Source organism: Cnephaeus nilssonii, assembly GCF_951640355.1.
Source record: "Cnephaeus nilssonii genome assembly, chromosome: 9".
NCBI lineage: Eukaryota > Metazoa > Chordata > Mammalia > Chiroptera > Vespertilionidae > Cnephaeus > Cnephaeus nilssonii.
In genome coordinates, this window is record NC_137080.1 from 24,064,948 (window position 1) to 24,082,289 (window position 17,342).

The 17,342-nt window shown below is 39.9% G+C and overlaps 1 protein-coding gene across 2 annotated transcripts in view; it reads left to right on the top strand.

Annotated features, from left to right (window-relative positions):
- The window catches only part of PDE7B (phosphodiesterase 7B), a gene marked incomplete at its 5' end in the record, with an annotated part of 269,952 nt that overhangs the window by 186,858 nt on the left and 65,752 nt on the right, over positions 1 to 17,342 (top strand). For both annotated transcript variants that reach the window (XM_079781363.1, XM_079781362.1), the window contains one exon: positions 11,211 to 11,294. In XM_079781363.1, the coding sequence (XP_079637489.1) occupies positions 11,211 to 11,294 (84 nt within the window). The remainder of the gene's footprint in view (positions 1 to 11,210; positions 11,295 to 17,342) is intronic.

Here is a 17,342-nt window from a genome sequence, read left to right on the forward strand (position 1 = left end):
TAATGATATGCTAAGACCGCTCAACCACTCGCTATGACATGCACTAACCACCAGGGGGCAGACACTCAATGCAGGAGCTGCCCCCTGGTGGTCAGTGAGCTCCCACAGGGGGAGCGCCACTCAGCCAGGAGCCAGGCTTACAGCTGGAGAGCACAGCAGCTGTGGTGGGAGCCTCTCCCACCTCCGTGGCAGCGCTAAGGATGTCCCACTGACATCTTAGGGAGTGGGCGTAAGCCGTCAGCCAGACATCCCCCGAGGGCTCCCAGACTGTGAGAGGGTGCAGGCCAGGCTGAGCAGACACACACCCGCCTCCGTGCACGAATAGTTAAATGTATAAAGTTCCCCAACAGTCTAGTCTCAACAGAGAAGCCAGTGAGAACCTTTAAGAATATTAGTCAGATCATGTTACTCTCTCATTTAAAACTTTCTTATGACTCCCGTTTCTCTCTGAGTCCCTAAACATCATTTGTCATCTGTCTGCCCTCATCTCTTCCCACTTGCCCCACACTCTCTCTGCTTCTGAGTGCTGGGCTCCCTGCTGTTTCTAGAACATGCCCACGTTTGTTGTGGTCTTATGCTTGCTATTCCCTGAGCCTGAAACGCTCCTCCCAGATGGTTTTGTGGCACCTCCCACATTTCATTCAAATCTGTTCCCTGTCACCTTAGAGCAGTCTTTAAATAAACAGACCCTCCTTTATTTAAACTGCAGTCCTCTCCCCATCCAGGCCACCCAGCTTTATTTCACCCACAGCACCCACCTCGTGTCCATATAGACAATTTACTTGTTGGTTTTATTGTATATCTCTCCCCACTAGAAACTGAGCCTCACGAGAGCAGTCACATCTTGTCTGTTTTGTTCGCTGCTATATTCCCAGGACCAAGAACAGGGACTGGCACATAGTAGGTATTCAAACACATATCTGAGGAATAAGTGAATAAATATCCAGTTGGTCTGTAACCCAAAAATGAAATTCAAACCTGAGCTGTAGACTTAGTCATATAGGATAAGAATGCAAGGAGTGATGGTACCAGAGAAGAGAAGGTAGAGGACCTCTCAGCTCCTCCCAGTGCTAAGATTTTAACCTACGTATTACACACACGCACACACACACACACTCATATTCACTCACCCACTCACACAAAATCTCCATGTAGAACTATATGTAAGTCTTTTCCCCAAAACAATCATCTTAGAAAATGCTTGAAAAAACACGTTTTGTGGACAACTGTGTTTGGGAAAGGCTGGATGAACTCACCTTCTCAGATATTCACAGTGAACATTAATATATTGAAGAATCTGAAAGATCTCACATGTATTAGTCAGTGTCCTCCAAATAAATGGCTGACTAATACAGATTTTGGTACCAAGAGTGGTTCCAGAGGAACAGAATCTTAAGGATGTGTCTTCTGAATTGGTTTCAGATTTTTTAGAACTGAATCTCTAATCTGATTAGATTTAAAGATACTAACTACTTTATTTCCCATAGTAAAGAGAGCACTGATAGTCCATGTGGTCATAATACCAGTATATACAAAATATCAACATAGGGTACTCCTAATCAACCCTTATACTAGTAATCTTACAAGTTTCTGGGTAACCATGTAGGTATTTCCTTTGAGCATTTTTATCACACTAACAAGTATAATGAGATTTGCTGATGGCTCCTAATGTTGCTGAAGAAAGTAGGGAAAGAAAAAGTTGAGCTAAGGGATTCAGATTTCTACCTGAAGTGTTGCATAAATGACTGGAAAGTTTCTATGTCTGCTCTGAAAGAGATTCATTTCCTACAGCTGCAGAGCTGCGATTTCTGAAAACCAAGCCCAGAATCTCATCCTGCTAGTGGCTGGATTACAACACAAATTGATTTCCCAACATGGCAAGTGGTCTACTGTTAAACTGAGGGCATTGATTGGATGAAATGGGATCCTGAAAAGTGGAATGAGGACATGAAGCCCCTGATGAAGCGGGAATTTTGAAACCCTCAATTCTGATGAGCCTTCTTTGCCAGTAAAAGCAGCCTCTTCACCTATCATAAGAATACACCACAGACTTGGGGTGTCTTAAACATCAGAATTTTGCTTTCTTACAGTTCTAGAGGTTGGAAGTCCAAGATCAAGGTAGCAACATATTTGGTTTCTTCTGAGGCCCCTCTCCTTGGCTTACAGATGGCCACCTTCTTGCTGTGTCCTCACATGGTCTTTTCTCTCTGCTGTGCATCCCTGGCATCTCCTCATGTATCCACATTTTCTCTTCTTAAAAAACCACCAGTCAGACTGGATTATGACCCACCCTAAGGGCCTTAATCGCCTCTTTAGAGGACCTATTTCTAAATAGAGTTACATTCTGAGGTACTGAGGGTGAGGGTTTCAACATATGAATGTGAGCAATGGGTGGGGGTTGGGAAAATACAATTTAGCAGATAACTTGCAATTTTTTTAAGTTTAATTTTGTTAAACCTCTATGTTTCCCAAGAATATTTGACTGTAGCACACTTAATTCACATTTTAATTACATATCAAAAAAGTAATGTTATTCACTTCGAATACACTCTAACACTGACCTAGACTTATATAGCAATATCAATATTATTTATACAATATATACAGGATAATACAATGTAGAATTTATATAATGTGTAGTATAATATATGCTTAATATTTACATAGCAATATCAATAAGAATATTCTTTTTTAAAATATTTTTTATTGATTTTAGAGAGGAAGGAAGCGGGAGAGAGATAGAAACATCACTGATGAGAGAGGATCATCGATCAGCTGCCTCTTGCACACCCCACACTGGGGGTCGAGCCCGACACCTGGGCATAAGCCATGACTGGAATCAAACTGTGACCTCCTGGTTCATAGGTCAATACTCAATCACTGAGCCACACCTACAAGGCAGAATATTCTTAATAATAAAACTTTATTACAAAGTGATTGACAAAGCACTTTTATCCATGTGATTTCATTTGATTCCTACTTTCTGTGAGGTATACAGGCCAGATATCATTGTCCCTAATTAGCAAAACAGAAGATTGAATAAAGCCCGGAATGTTTAAGACTTACCAAGTTCATAGAGGTAGTAAATGGCTTCTCATGCTATTGATTTCTTCACTTGGTGAAATAATTTTTAAATACTATATAATACCTACCCTCCCTTAACATTATACCATGGCGCTCACTTCCAGTCAAGACATGGACTGTACCATATTAGTTAAGAGCACAGGCTGTGGAGCCCGTCACCCTGGTTTCAAATCTGCCTTCATGCTCACCTGCCCTAGCATCTTGAAAAAGCAATTGAACACCTCTGTCTCTCATGATATGATATTGACAACAGTACTTATATCTAAAGGAGTTATTGACAGGACTAAATGAGTTAGTTCATGAAAGTAATTCCAACAACACCTAGCACATACTAAATGCTCAATAAATCTTAGCTATGACTATAGAAATATGAGTAACTGGTTTTAATGGCAAAATAACATCCTATAACATGGATATAATATAATCAACTCAACCATTTCCCTACTGAGTCCAGTTTTTGCCATCTGTTTCCCTTCTGAAAAACAAACAAAAAATGAACAACACTTAGGCTGAAAAGAATCCCAAGTGCCATGTTGGCACAAACTCCTGGAATGAAGAACTCCCAAATACCTCCTGGCTCTGAGCAGACTCCAGCAGTGAGTGTGGTGGCCTGATGCTCCTTCTGAGGTCAGCAGACTCAGTGTGGAAGTCTCCTAAGAACAGGCTATCTCGGGGGACTTTGAGTATTTCCTGCCCGTGATCAGCAACATATTTTCTTGCAGTATTTTGGCAGGTTTGTCCTTGTTCCCAGCCAGAATCAGGAAGTTCAGAAGCACATGAAAACAAACAATACATTAAAACGCTTCTCTCAAATTATTCAAAGTTCAAAAAAACACAAAAAAATTATTCAGCACTATTAGGACTTGGTTGGTATTTTATCTTATTAATTATATTTATTCTCATTTATGTGCCCATCCTTTTTTCTAAACAAAAACTTTTCTTGGCAATAATTCCCACTAGATATTTTTTCCTTGAAGTATATTTAAGTATAGCAAGTGACTAGACAGGGCATCACTATATTTTGCAAAAATGTATAAGTATTTTCATGACCTGGACTGTTTTACCCTCTGTTTACTTTTCTAATTACTAATATCCTTAGAGATTACTACTGATCTTAAGATCAGCATGATTTTTTCCTAAAAATTCCTTCCTTCATTCCAATGACCATAGTTGGATCAATTGGAAGCCAATACTATAAAGCCAATACTACAAAAAATACTTCTCAAAAATTTACCTACCACTTAGGTTCCATCTAAACATCAGCTCCTTAATAAAACTTTCCCAGTTTCCCAGCTCTACACAATGTCCAAAGGACTCTGCTTCTATTTCTCACTACAGTCGCTCAACTAAGTCCAAAGGACTTCTTTCAGTTATAATTTCACTTACCCTTTCAGCAAGCTCTATGTGAAAACCATTCCCTCCCTCTTGAATGACTCTCTTCCACGACATAACAAGCTTCTGGATGTCCTCCCATTTCAAAGGTGGTCCTTTCTTCATTTATCGACTACTCCTCCAGCAAGACATTCAGTGTTTCAGCTGCTCAGGGCTGGCTTTAGGCCCTATTCACTTCTTACCCCATTTCCTAGGCAACTTCATAACATGCTCACAATTTTATTTGATTTATAAACTTATATCTCCATCTCAGACATTCTCCCTGGGTCTCAGACCCATATGTCCAACAGCCTACTTGACATTTTTGCTTTGAAATCTCAGTAACACTTAAACTCAGTGTGGCCAAAATTGAGTGCATAAACTTTTCACCAAAATCTGGTTCTTCTAGATTTGCCATTTCTGTGATTAGCATAATCAATCATCCAGTTATGCAAGCCAGAAATCTAGAAATTATCTTGTTACTTCCTTGTCCCTCAGCCCTCATGCAATTCCTCACCACATGCCAATTCTATTCACTTCTCTACCAGTACCATCACCCTTTCCAAGCTACCATCTTTTCTCACCTAAACTATTAGAGTGATCTAACGAGTAATTCTTGCCCCACTCCAATCCATTCTCCATACTATCATGGGTGAGGAAGGTTGAGGAGGGGCAGGAATCTCAGAAGACCAGTAACAAAATCTGAAAAATAGCTACTGGTTTTTAAGTGCCTACAGTGTGCCAGGCATTGTGTGTGTGTGTGTGTGTGTGTGTGTGTGTGTGTGTGTGATGTGCATTTATTTAAAAAAACAAAAAACTTTGTTTTGATACAATTCTGGCAATAAAAAGGACTACCCCAGAAATAAGTGAATAATGTATAAGCTTACATTATTTTCCTTACTTAAGGTAGACCCAGATCACATATTCCCTAAAAAAAAAAAAAAAAAAAAAAAAAAAAACTCCCCAGATTATTCTCTTTCTTCTCAGTCTTTATAAGAAGACATGTTCTTTGTGTTCTTTTAAGTTCTTTTACAGCTTCATAGAATTCTCTGTAGGCATTCCTGCTGCTTCTTTTTCAATGCCTTTTTTTATTAGATACCTGTCTTCCTGCTGATGAAAACTGTTTTTCTAATTTTCCCTCTGTAAAACCATCAAGCTAAAGAATGTCTAGCCTGAGTTAAGACCTTCTTTACCTGCTATCTAATATTCATTTTTACAGCACTCAAGTCCCAAAATGCACATTTGTCACAAATACCTAATAATTCTAAGCTAAAGTTGCAACGTCATATTGTATTGGTTAGAGATTCTGACTTGATGAAATTTCCTTTTTCTCGATTTTAATATAAAGATCAAGGTTTTTACAAAGAGAAGAAATAACTTACATGCATGGAAACCTTTGTTTCCTTTGTTAAAAGTGTGGTTTCTGGACAACTAACTCCTGGTTTCCCTCTTTCCTACACCCAAAGCACTCTCAGGGACAGCCCGGGAACACACAATTAGTGCAAGAGATCAATGGACAGGAAGCCTCCTACTCAGTCCAGTCAGCACGTAGCCCTTAGTGGCCAGACAGGCCCAGACTCACTCAAGAAAGCAAAGTAGGTTTGAAACTCCAGAGGAGGAATTTGGTCCAGTCAGCCATCTTGGACCTCATGGGAGCTCATAGCACTGGGAACAGTCATCTCTGCCTGAGTTATCTCCACTGGCTGCCTGAACTGTCCCATAAATCTACAAAGTGATTAAATTACACTCACTTCCTCCTCTTTGTTAGACTAGATAAACATCTTCAGAGAAATAATTCACTTTTCTAATTGAGAGTAGTCATCTGAAATATTCAGAGCTGCCGGCTGGTGAATGTGCTTGACTGAGATTTGGATATCTGGGTTCTCTCTGCCTTCATTTTGCAAGTTTGCAGCAGTGACATGAATTAGTAATGCCTAAGAAAGTTCAAAGGGATACCTTTTGTGAGAGCTTCTCCTCTCCCACTGTATTTGGGCTTGCATCTTTCTCACACTACCACCATCTCATCCTCCTCATCACACCCCTGCTCTGGATATGCCGTGTTCTCTGCCGCCATCACCATTATCCTCTTCATTCGTCTCAGATGCAACTGCTCTGTCCCTTTCCTACCCTCTTCCCCCACCCTGAAGTGACCTTGACACCACGATGGGGCCAGAGTCTGGTTCTAGTCATGTGGCCCGTGTTTCAGCCACTGTAAGTTGTCATCACCATCAGAGTCTCCACTCCCGTTGCCAGTTACATAAGAGGCCACATAACTTCTGCTCCCTAGCACAAGCTTTTATTAAACAGAGACAGCCCGCAAGGCCAAGTGGGCAAGAGGTCCATCCCGGAACCACGTCCCCTGGGAGGGTGAGTGGCTGACTCCAGGTCTTGGTTCCTGGAGCCAGGAGCTCAGCTCGCTGCCTGTGTTTGCAGCCTTAAATACATACTCAAGGACGACATGTTATGTTTTCAGCCTGAAGGGGCAAACGAGGAGCAGCCCTTTCAAAATAAGAATTCCCCTGCTGTTTGTTTCATTTTGGAACACAATGAGAACAGACTGAGGACACGGCGGAGCTGTCAACGCTTCCTACCCTGCTTCCACAGCACCTTTCCTTTGCCAGAAAGAGAGTTGCTTAAGTTAAACAAGGGCCTAATGAATAGTCAAAATAATTGTTTAGCTTGGATATAAGGCCTTAGGTAAATAGATGATTGCCTGAGGCTGAGGCCAGTAAAAGCAGTCCAGCAGGACGCCACTTGTTCTGTTCTTCGGACACCAGCCAGTGGCCTCTGCTCCTCCGGGGGCTGTTGTTACTGAATTATTTCTCTCTTCCCACAAGCATATTGAAGCAATTTAGTATCCAAAGGGTTTCATGAAAGCAAGGGGAAGGAGCAAGATCTTTCTATATTATAAATATATACTTGAAACCGTAATTTTACCATATTAGAGTTTCAATGAAATGAAATGCTCAAGATACGGAATGTTTAGTGTGTTGGAGAATGTCTAAAATGCATTGTTAGCCCACTTAAAATTGTCCTGCCTCCTGCTTTACTAGTTTTTAACTATAATTGAATCCTTTTCTAAAACAGCTATTTGCTACATGTAAAGGTCGTTATTAGATTTATGAGTAATTCTCTTCAAGACTGGAATTGTAGTTCTAGACAGTATAAGCACTGAGAGGAAACTTTCAGGTTTGGGTTTTGTAGTTGTTGTTGCTGTTTATTTGTTTTGTTTGTTTGTTTGTTTGTTTGTTTAGGGATATTTGCTATCAATTTACTGCATGGTTATTTGTCTTTTTTTCCAAAAGTGAGGTTGCATCATGAAAATTCTACTTCATTAAGAGCTTGAGTAAATTAGTTGCCAGGTAATTTCAGTTTTGCTGAATAATTGCTTCCCATTTCTCATTTGAAAATAACAGATGCTTTGTTGATCCAGAGCAGGATCTGGTTGTCTGATTCTATAGCCCATATCCCTGGACCGCTATTCGAATAAACAACATCCATCTGAACGACTCTCTGTATTCATCAAGGGAGTAGATTGCCCTGGTATTCAGTTTCCAGGATTCATGACGAATATATAGTTGGTTTATTGGCAAAGAGTAATCAAAGGCTACATTTGGATAATAAAAAAATAATGCTTAATTTGTTATATAATTTTTTTATCCTGATAATCTGGAAGAATGGGTAAGAAAATGGAGTTTGGAGCCAATTCTGAGTTTGAGCTCAAGCTCCATACTTATTCGCTCTATGATCTCAGACAAATCATCAAATTTCCATTGCCTTTAGTTTCCTCACCTGCACAATAGTCTAATAATCATAACTACCTCATTGGGTTGTTGGGTAAATGATATGAGAAAACATATGTAAATTACTGAGCACAGTGTAAGTATTCGTACATATTAACTATCATCTTATTTTCATGCACCTTATAATTTCTTCACAACAACCCCTTAGAACAGGCAAAACTGCTATAATTATTCTAATTTGAATATTAGAAAACTGGACCTCAGAATGGTTCTTAATTTTCCCTAGGTCACCCAATATGGTGAAATGCTGATCCTCTCAGTAACAGGAGTTCCCTGCTTCCTAGCATGTCACTCACTCTCTTTTTATCAATTCTGCCTCATGGTTCTGTCGCCTGTCAGTTTCTCTAAAGTCTTACATGGTAATGGGCCTCCTCTGCCTTATACTCTCAGATGGACAAATGGAATAAATTCTGGCAGAGGCCTTAAAATGTACATTAATATTATACAGAAGTTTTCTGGGAACATAGTGTTCTCAGGACAGCAAAACCAGGAGAACTCTTTGGTAATAATGAGAAAAAAATACTAGTGGAGAAATGATTTCCAGTTGGTGAGCCTGAAACGCGTAGGAGAAGCCCAAAAGGATGACACAACAGGTCAGTAAATCCATAAGCCAGCCAGGCTTTGTAAACCAAATTAACATGGTCTCATCTATGCACAGTTTTTCAAGTATATGTCTAGCTCACTATCCTTCATAAAATATAAATTCATTTACAGGCAGTGCTGAATTTGTTATATCATTTTTAAAAATAATTTTTATTGATTTTAGAGAAGAAGGGACAGGGAGAGAGAGACAAAATATCAAATTATGAGAGAGAATCATTGATCAGCTGCCTCCTGCACGCCCCTCACTGGGAGTGGAGCCTGCAACCCAAGCATATGTCCTGACCGGGAATCTAACCATGACCTCGTGGGATATAGGTCGATGCTCAACCACTGAGCCAAGCCGGCTGGGATGTTACATAATTTTAACATGCTATCCTGTTGGCTATTAAAAATACAGCTTCTAGCATGAGCAGTCTGTGATTTTTTGTTTTCATTTTAAAAACCAGCTGTGCCCACTCTATAAGGTTAGAAACCAATGGTATTGAGGAGAGAGCTCTCTGCCTATGAACTTTAACAACTTAGATTTAAGGACTATCTCTACTAATTATAAGTTTAAAGCACTATAAACTCAGGCAGTCAATTAAAGTCAATAGACATCTACTGAGTGCCTTTAAGGGACCTGAGCTTTGAGCCGGAGTTAGGAGAGTGAGTAACAGTCCTTCACTTTCTTCTCTGAGCCTCTATTTTTCTCACCTATAAAGTAAGTAGAATAATAGTGACTCTCTTCACAAAGCTAATGTGAGGGTCTAATGAGATTAAACCAGAAAAAGAATATACTGTGAGGTTTGTGAATATGCTTTGTAAACTCTTTAGAGATTTATAAACAGAGGGGGCTCAAGACAACTGCTGAGAAGTAAACCCTTCAACTCTATTGACCATCCACCCCCATGAACTTATCAAATGCTGACAGCATTCCCTAATTTGATATCATCTTATATTTATACTTCAAATATTATTTTCCATATCTTCCCTTCTCCCTCTTCACTATACTCCATAAATTATAATATTCTTTAACATCAATATGTCACTACAGTATCAGATTATCACTAAATAAGGCACCAATATAGAATTCAAAGTAGAGAATAGCCCAAGGCCTCAGAGCTTGCAGTTTATAAGCCCAGGTACACACAAGGCCCATCTGTGAGGGCTATTTTAAACATTGTCAATTGCATGGGTTATGGCCTATGAGGATCTCACCCAATTACTAGTTAACCCCAAGAGTTAGAAAGACTTGTTCTTCCTCTTCACTCATAGGCTGAGGCCACAGTATCACCTCATGTCAGGGAAAGAGTGGGTCATGGGAGAGGACCCATTACTCATGGAAGAAAACTTTCCTGGTTCCGATGTTCAGAAATATATTAGGTCTTACGTACTTGTACCTCTCTTCTGATTTCATGTTGTATGTACTAATTGGGAATTTGGTCTTTCTATTTATTTTTGTCACTTAGAATCTGCTAAGTACTAGACAATACACAAAGAACGATGGAGAAAAGCAGAACATGTAATACGAGTAATCCCTACTTTGCAGGACTGTGTAAGAAAGTAAATGCAGCATTTATTGCCAGGCAGCAAGTGTTATTTTATACTCTCCAGCCAATGACACCTTGAAGTGAGGCAATGGAGGCTCAGAGCCTGCTTAATCCAAGGTCTACATTATTCTAAAGTTCAGGCTCCCTCCACTCTACCTCAGTACCGCCCTTCATCTGGAAAGCAGGACACACCGAAAAGGAAAGTGAACACAGGCATTAAAATAAACCTACAAATAAGTAGTAGAAACTCTATAGACTATTCTATGTCCAAGGGGGGGTGTGTCTGAAGTGCCTGGAGCTAGGCTAGCCTTCCTCTGAGCAGATTCTGAAACAGGTCAATGATACAACCTGGGGAACCAGGCAAGTGGACGCCAGTCAGAAAACAGTTGTGCTAGGTCCAAGAGGATGACCCTGGGTGATCCAATGTCTAATAAGAATAAAAGCTCTAATCCCAGCACACCATTTGTCCTTCCAAATTAGGATGCTTCATCTTAATGACCCTTGGAAGGATAAAAAAAGCTATGAAAACTTTGTAAATTACTATAATTTTCACAGTCCCATCTTCCAGGCAAATTATAAAAGAGAACTTCAAAACCCTCTGCTTCCTTTCTTAGTTTTGCCAAGTTCATTAGGCTCAGCATTCATTAACTATCCCTTCGTACATGGCACTCTCTGAAGCACGATGAATGGAAATCATGTTTCTCCTGATATTTTGTGTTGGTTCCAGTGACATAAGTGGGTAAGAGGATTTACAGAGGAAAAGTGAATAAATACACTTGGCAATGTTTGCAAACATTTGTTTGGACCTTATGTTTTCTAGGAGATGTACGACTAAGGGGTCAGACGGGGGTTCCTGCTGAGCGCCGCGGCTCCTACCCATTCATTGACTTCCGCCTACTTAACAGTGAGTAATCAAGTGTACCTGGAAAGGAACAAATGTTTTCTTTTTTGGAAAAAAAAAAATCTAACTTCCCTCTGGACTTCAAAACCCTCTGAGGTCTGCTTTCCTTCCTCCATCTCTTCCCTCCCAAGTGGAAATTAACCCTTTGTCTTTAGATTTTCTCACTAGTGAAGTAATTCTGGCTCTGCCCTCACAGAGATTGGGGGGGAGGGGGGGATCAAATGAGATCATGTCATTTTTTAAAATATATATGTAACTCTTAAAAGTGAAGTCCTACACAAGGAAACTCTTGTTTTCATTATCCACCATATTCTCTCTACCTTCAGCCATTAGACTACACAAAATTCTATAATTTTATAATTTATCTAAAAAAGATAAATTCTATAATTTATATAAAAATATATGTAAAATAAGGAAACCTATTCTAGAGCTTCCCTTAGTAATCTATCCAATATTGATTCTTCCTTCTTTGTCTAATCTAAATCCCTGTGGTTCATTCTTCAGTTTCTGACAAAAATCCTTCACCACAGTGAGGTCCTTTTCCTCCACTATGACTACCTCAAAAGTTCATTTATTTCTACCTTTCCCCTACATATATCAGTCCTCATTTGGAGTTTTGCTCCACCTTTGGTTCATAATTCTCTTAATCTCAAATTCCTTTGGCAATCCAAACCAGTGACCAGTCACTCCTCCAGATTTCCTGTCTCCTATCATAATCCTTCTTCACTTTGGACTTGGAGGTGGGGTAGAAAGTGGATAAATCTCACAGTTTGCTCCAAGGTTTTCAGTGTTTGGTTCTCATATCACTTCCAATCTATAAATTTCAAAGTTCTGGGTTGTACCCACAGAGTATTACTTTCCTTTGGCATAAACAAGTTCAGCTAAAGAGGTAATTTGATTTACCTCGACCCTTGGAAATTACTAGGAGAAATTAGAACTGGCTATTTCTGATCCTTAGATCCTCAAAAGGCCAACAGGAGATGAATTTGTTTTTATTTCTGTCTTGTTAACCTGCCGTATCCATGTGCAATATCTGTTTTCTCAGTGTTTCAGGGACACAGAGACTTGGAGTAATCCTTTCTATACTAGAGACAACCTCCCCAACCCACACCCCACATTTTAGAAGAACTGAGTCCCTGACCAATTCGATATTGAATACAGCTTGTGGGAGCTCTGACAGTTCCTCTTACCTCTCCTATGACGCTGAGTGGGCTGTGTCCCATCGAAGTTACCCCGTTGATAGTCTCTAGTTTGTATGAGTTTGCAGGTCCCAGGCATATGTTCCATCACGCAGGGTGGGTATGAGCCTGGGGCCCAGTTCACTTTCTCATATAGATCAGAACTCTCAATGGCATCACATACTGAATGTCAGAGAGAGAAAATAACCAAAATGCCTCTTTTCAATAGTAGATATGATATTGTATCAGGTTTTGTAATATAAAGTGTAAACAAATTTAGAAAATTGGTAATACTTCTTTTTACAATTCCAAGGTTCCAAATTATTTAAAAAATATTTATTTATGTATGTATTTTAACATTAATAACAACTGCTAATGGTGGTCACATTTGCCAATGGGATTATGGAATATTTTGCTTCGACATCAAATTCTGTAACCTAGAATATGTTTTTTTTACAATTAGCTTGTTTTACTTTTCTAAGCTGAAAAAAACCGGAACAATATAGATAAATATAAACAGAACCTCAATGCAGGTAATATTTCACTGTTATTCACCATATACCACATCATGTACAAGCAGGTACCATCTGGTCACCTCTCTACTGTAGATCCTTCGGGAAGTGCCTAATTAGTGCCTGGACCCAACCCCGCCTCCTTCCCCTGGCCCAAGGTACTCTCTGCCCCTCCACTCCCAGTTCACCCCACCTGTTGCTCATGCCCTCTACCCGATGAGTGACACTGTTGTCTATCCATCTTGAAATCCTCTTTCTCCTCTGCTCAGCACTCCACTCTGAAGAACTCTTTCACTCTCTTTCCCAGGAACACATGCAAAGGAATACTCATTAGCCTTTATTGTATTGTGCTTTATAAATGGTCTCCATTTTTTCTCCCTCCGTGTATAAAACACATCCCTAATCTATTTCAATCTAATTCAGGATCTTAAAGGATTTTCTCTTTATAGTTAATGAGCTCCCAATATCTATTGTTAACTTACCAAATAGATTAAAGTATCCCCTCAAAAAGATTATATTAAATTAGTGACCCAGTGCACGAAATTCATGCACATTAGAAGGGAATTAATTAGAGGAGATATTTTAATATTGCTATTTGCCCTTTCTCTATAATAGAAGTGTCAGAGATGAAAGAAAATTAGTAAAATGTATATGAAAATCTCCCTCCTGTCAGAGTCTGGGGCATGCCGAGGGACCTAGAGTCAAGTCCCCGCCCATTACCCACATGTGCTTCAAAAACGCAGGAGACACAGACCCGGCTGGCCCCACCCCCATTGGGTGAGACCCATACCCATTGGGCCGGCCCCACCTCTGTCAAGCCCCTCTGGGTAGGGGGGGTGCAGCCTCAGGTCCCCCAGCCCAGCGCTCGAGCAGGGGGCGCGGCCTGAGGTCTCCCGTCAAGCTCTGCAGGGTGGGGGCATGCCTGGGGTCCCTCACCCCGGCCAGGTGCCATGCAGCCTCAGTCCCTGCTGTTCAGTTGTGATGTTACAGCGTCCCAGCTAATTTGCATGTTCCTCTATTATATAGATAGATGACTATAAATGTCATTAGCTCCTTCCTTACATTTAGCTGAACAGCTCAGATAGTACTGAAGCCTCTGAGATTCTTCCTTTCTGGGGCATTATCCATTTCATTGTCTAATGCCCCAAATACCTTGTTAGAGTGATTAGAACCAGTAACGTTACTGTGGTCACTCTCCACAATTTCCTAACTTAGCCTTCAATTAAACAGCTTGTTAGTAGGTAACAGAAGGTGTATGGATATCTGTGTTATGTACAGTCACATAATGAGATATAATATAGGTCATATCTCCTGCTTCTTAATGTGCACTCTCTTTAATTCTTAGTCATGTTTTTGTTGCAGTTTGCCTGAGTTGTTAGTGTGCTTTCTGCCTAAAGGGAAACATTTTAAACATAACTTTATAAAGATTTTAGAATAAATGCCTAAGGAACATTTTCTCCTAAAACTTTCCTTTTACTAACAAAGCGTGAATGCAATTCTACACAGAAAGTACCTCACTAGTTTAAAGTGAGTTTTTAAATATCATTTTCCATAATTCTGAGTCATTTTTTTCCCAAGTATAGGCAGAAATACAAGACTTCATTTTCCTCAGGTGCTTTCAGTTTTGCTAGCATTTGTTGGACTTATTTTTTAAACCATTTGTAAGAAAATCTGAATTACCATGGCCTCTATTCCCTGTGTCCTGCATCCCTGAAACCTTCCTTCTAATATGCTTCATGAAACCCACATAGCTGCTATTCCCTGTCCAGAATGTTCCTGGGTGTTTTCCCTCTGTCATCCACCTCAATATATGCCTTGAATGGTTGGAACATGCACAACAAAAATGTACATTGAATAGTAAGGCCCATTGAACATTTCCATTGGTCCCTATAGCCATGGCCCCTACTTGTCACAGCAGATCAAGAAATGTCAGAATTAATATCTAAAATAACTTTCCTTCTATCAGAACAAAGTTTCTAAATATTAGATCAGGGGTGGGCAAACAGCAGCTAATGCACCAAATCTGTGCCCCCATCCCTGCCTGTTTTGTAAATAAGATTTCTCATTGCAGTGTTATTTATAATAGCCAAGATTTGGAAGCAGCCCAAGTACCTATCAGTAGATGAGTAGATAAAAAAGCTGTGGCTCATTCACACAATGGAATACTACTCAGCCATAAAAAAAGAAGGGACTCTGCCATGGCCAGTTTGGCTCAATGGATAGAGCGTTGGCCTTTGAACTGAAGGGTCCCAGGTTCGATTCCAGTCAAGGGCAAATGCCCAGGTTGCGGGCTTGATCCCCAGTTGGGGGCATGCAGGAGACAGCCACTCAATGATTCTCATCGTTGATGTTTCTCTCTCTCCCTCTTCCTTCCTCTCTGAAATCAATAAAAGTGTTTTTTTTTAAAAAAGGAAATCTTACCTTTGTGACAGCATGGATGGACCCAGAGAGTATTAGACTAAGTGAAATAAGCCAGTTAGAGAAAGACAAATACCATATGATCTCACTTCTATGTAGAATCTAATGAACAAAATAAACTAACAAACAAAATATAAACAGACTCATAGATACAGAGAACAGACTGGCAGCTCTCAGAGAGGAGGGGGTTGGGGGGCTGGGTGACAAAGGTGAAGAGATTAAGAAAGAAAAAAAACAATAGACACAGAGAACAGTAAGGTGATTGCCAGAGGGAAAGGAGGGAGGGAGGTAAAAGAAGGTAAAGGGGAGATAAATGGTGATGGAAGCAGACTTGACTTGGGGTGGTGAATGCACAGTACAATATACAGATGATGTATTATAGAGTTGTACACTTGAAAACTGTATAATTTTATTAACCAATGTCACCCCAATAAATTCAATAAAAAGTTTTTAAATAACCTGGGGAAAAAAGCATCTATTGGAACACAGCCATGCCTATTTGTTTACCTATTATCTGCAGCTTCTTTCACTCTATGATGGCAGAGTAGTAACAACAGAGACCATATGGCCCATAAAGCCAAAAATACTTACTATATGGCCTATACACAAAAGTTACCAACCCCTAACTTAGATTTTTAAACAGAACTTAAAAGATTTTATGACATCTTACATAGGCACATTCAGTCCAGTCTATTTTTCTTTGTTAATATCACTTTTTTTCTTTTCAATTTCAGTGCCATTATTTTACTTTTAAAAATGGACTCACATTGACTAAATTAAATGGGACAGACGTATAAACAAAAAGGGCACCTCTCTTACTGATCCAGATTTTATATATATATAATTGATTTCAGAGAGGAAGGGAGAGGTGAAGAGAGATAGAAACATCAATGATGAGAAGGAATCATTGATAGGCTGCCTTCTGCTTACCCCCAACTGGGGATCAAGCCCACAACCCAGGCATGAGCCCTGAGAAGGAATTGAACCATGACCTCCTGGTTCATAGGTCGATGCTCAACCACTGAGCCATGCCAGCTGGGCCTGATCCAGATTTTAGATTCCACAATTATAATTTCTAATTTCACAATTTTTTCTGGAAGAGATATCCCTTTCCCCATATTTTTGAGGGCACAGTACTACAATGCCCATGTACTTATTGTCCACATAATAGGTGACAATATATACCTGGTTGCCTGGCATAGTTCTAGTTTGCACCTGTTGTCCAGGCATATTTATTAATAATGCCACCTTTCACTCCCAAATCCTGGCTTGAGCAATAAATTACAAGGCCAATGGATAATGTAGTTTTTCCCCCAAAAGACCACTTGGAGACAACACCTTTCACATGTCACCTGCATTCTAGAAATGAAGATGAGAAAATCTTCCTAATGATATCTATCCAGATCCATCCATTTGTCCATTAACATATATGTAAGATAAAGTTACTTGTTAACAGCCAGTTGCATTTCCTGTTAATATTTCAAGCAATTTAAAAAAGGGACATCTATATGAATTTTCAGAGGCTTCTCAGGATAAGTAGCAGGAAACGGTGCCTTCAGCACCATTGTGTGGAACACAGGAATGATAGGCCTTTAAAGAGGACAGTTATTGCTACACCTGAGTATGGACGGGCAGAGCAGAGGGAGAAAAGAGGTAACAATTATTTTTATTCCACATGAGAGAACTGGAGGAGGATAGAAATATAATGGCTCTGTTATACCAATAGCAACTTTCTATAGATTTATTTCATTCACTAACTCTGTTGAGGGGGGAAGAGCAACAAGAGAGGAGAACATGTAGAGAAGAGTTTTCAGAGAGGCATGTGGCCACAGAGGTGAATGTGGCAAAAGCAATCACAATTCTCTGCAGAACAGGTGGCTACAGCGGCTCCTTCATCTTTCTCTCCTGGTTTAATATAATCAGTAGCCTGAATAGATAATGAC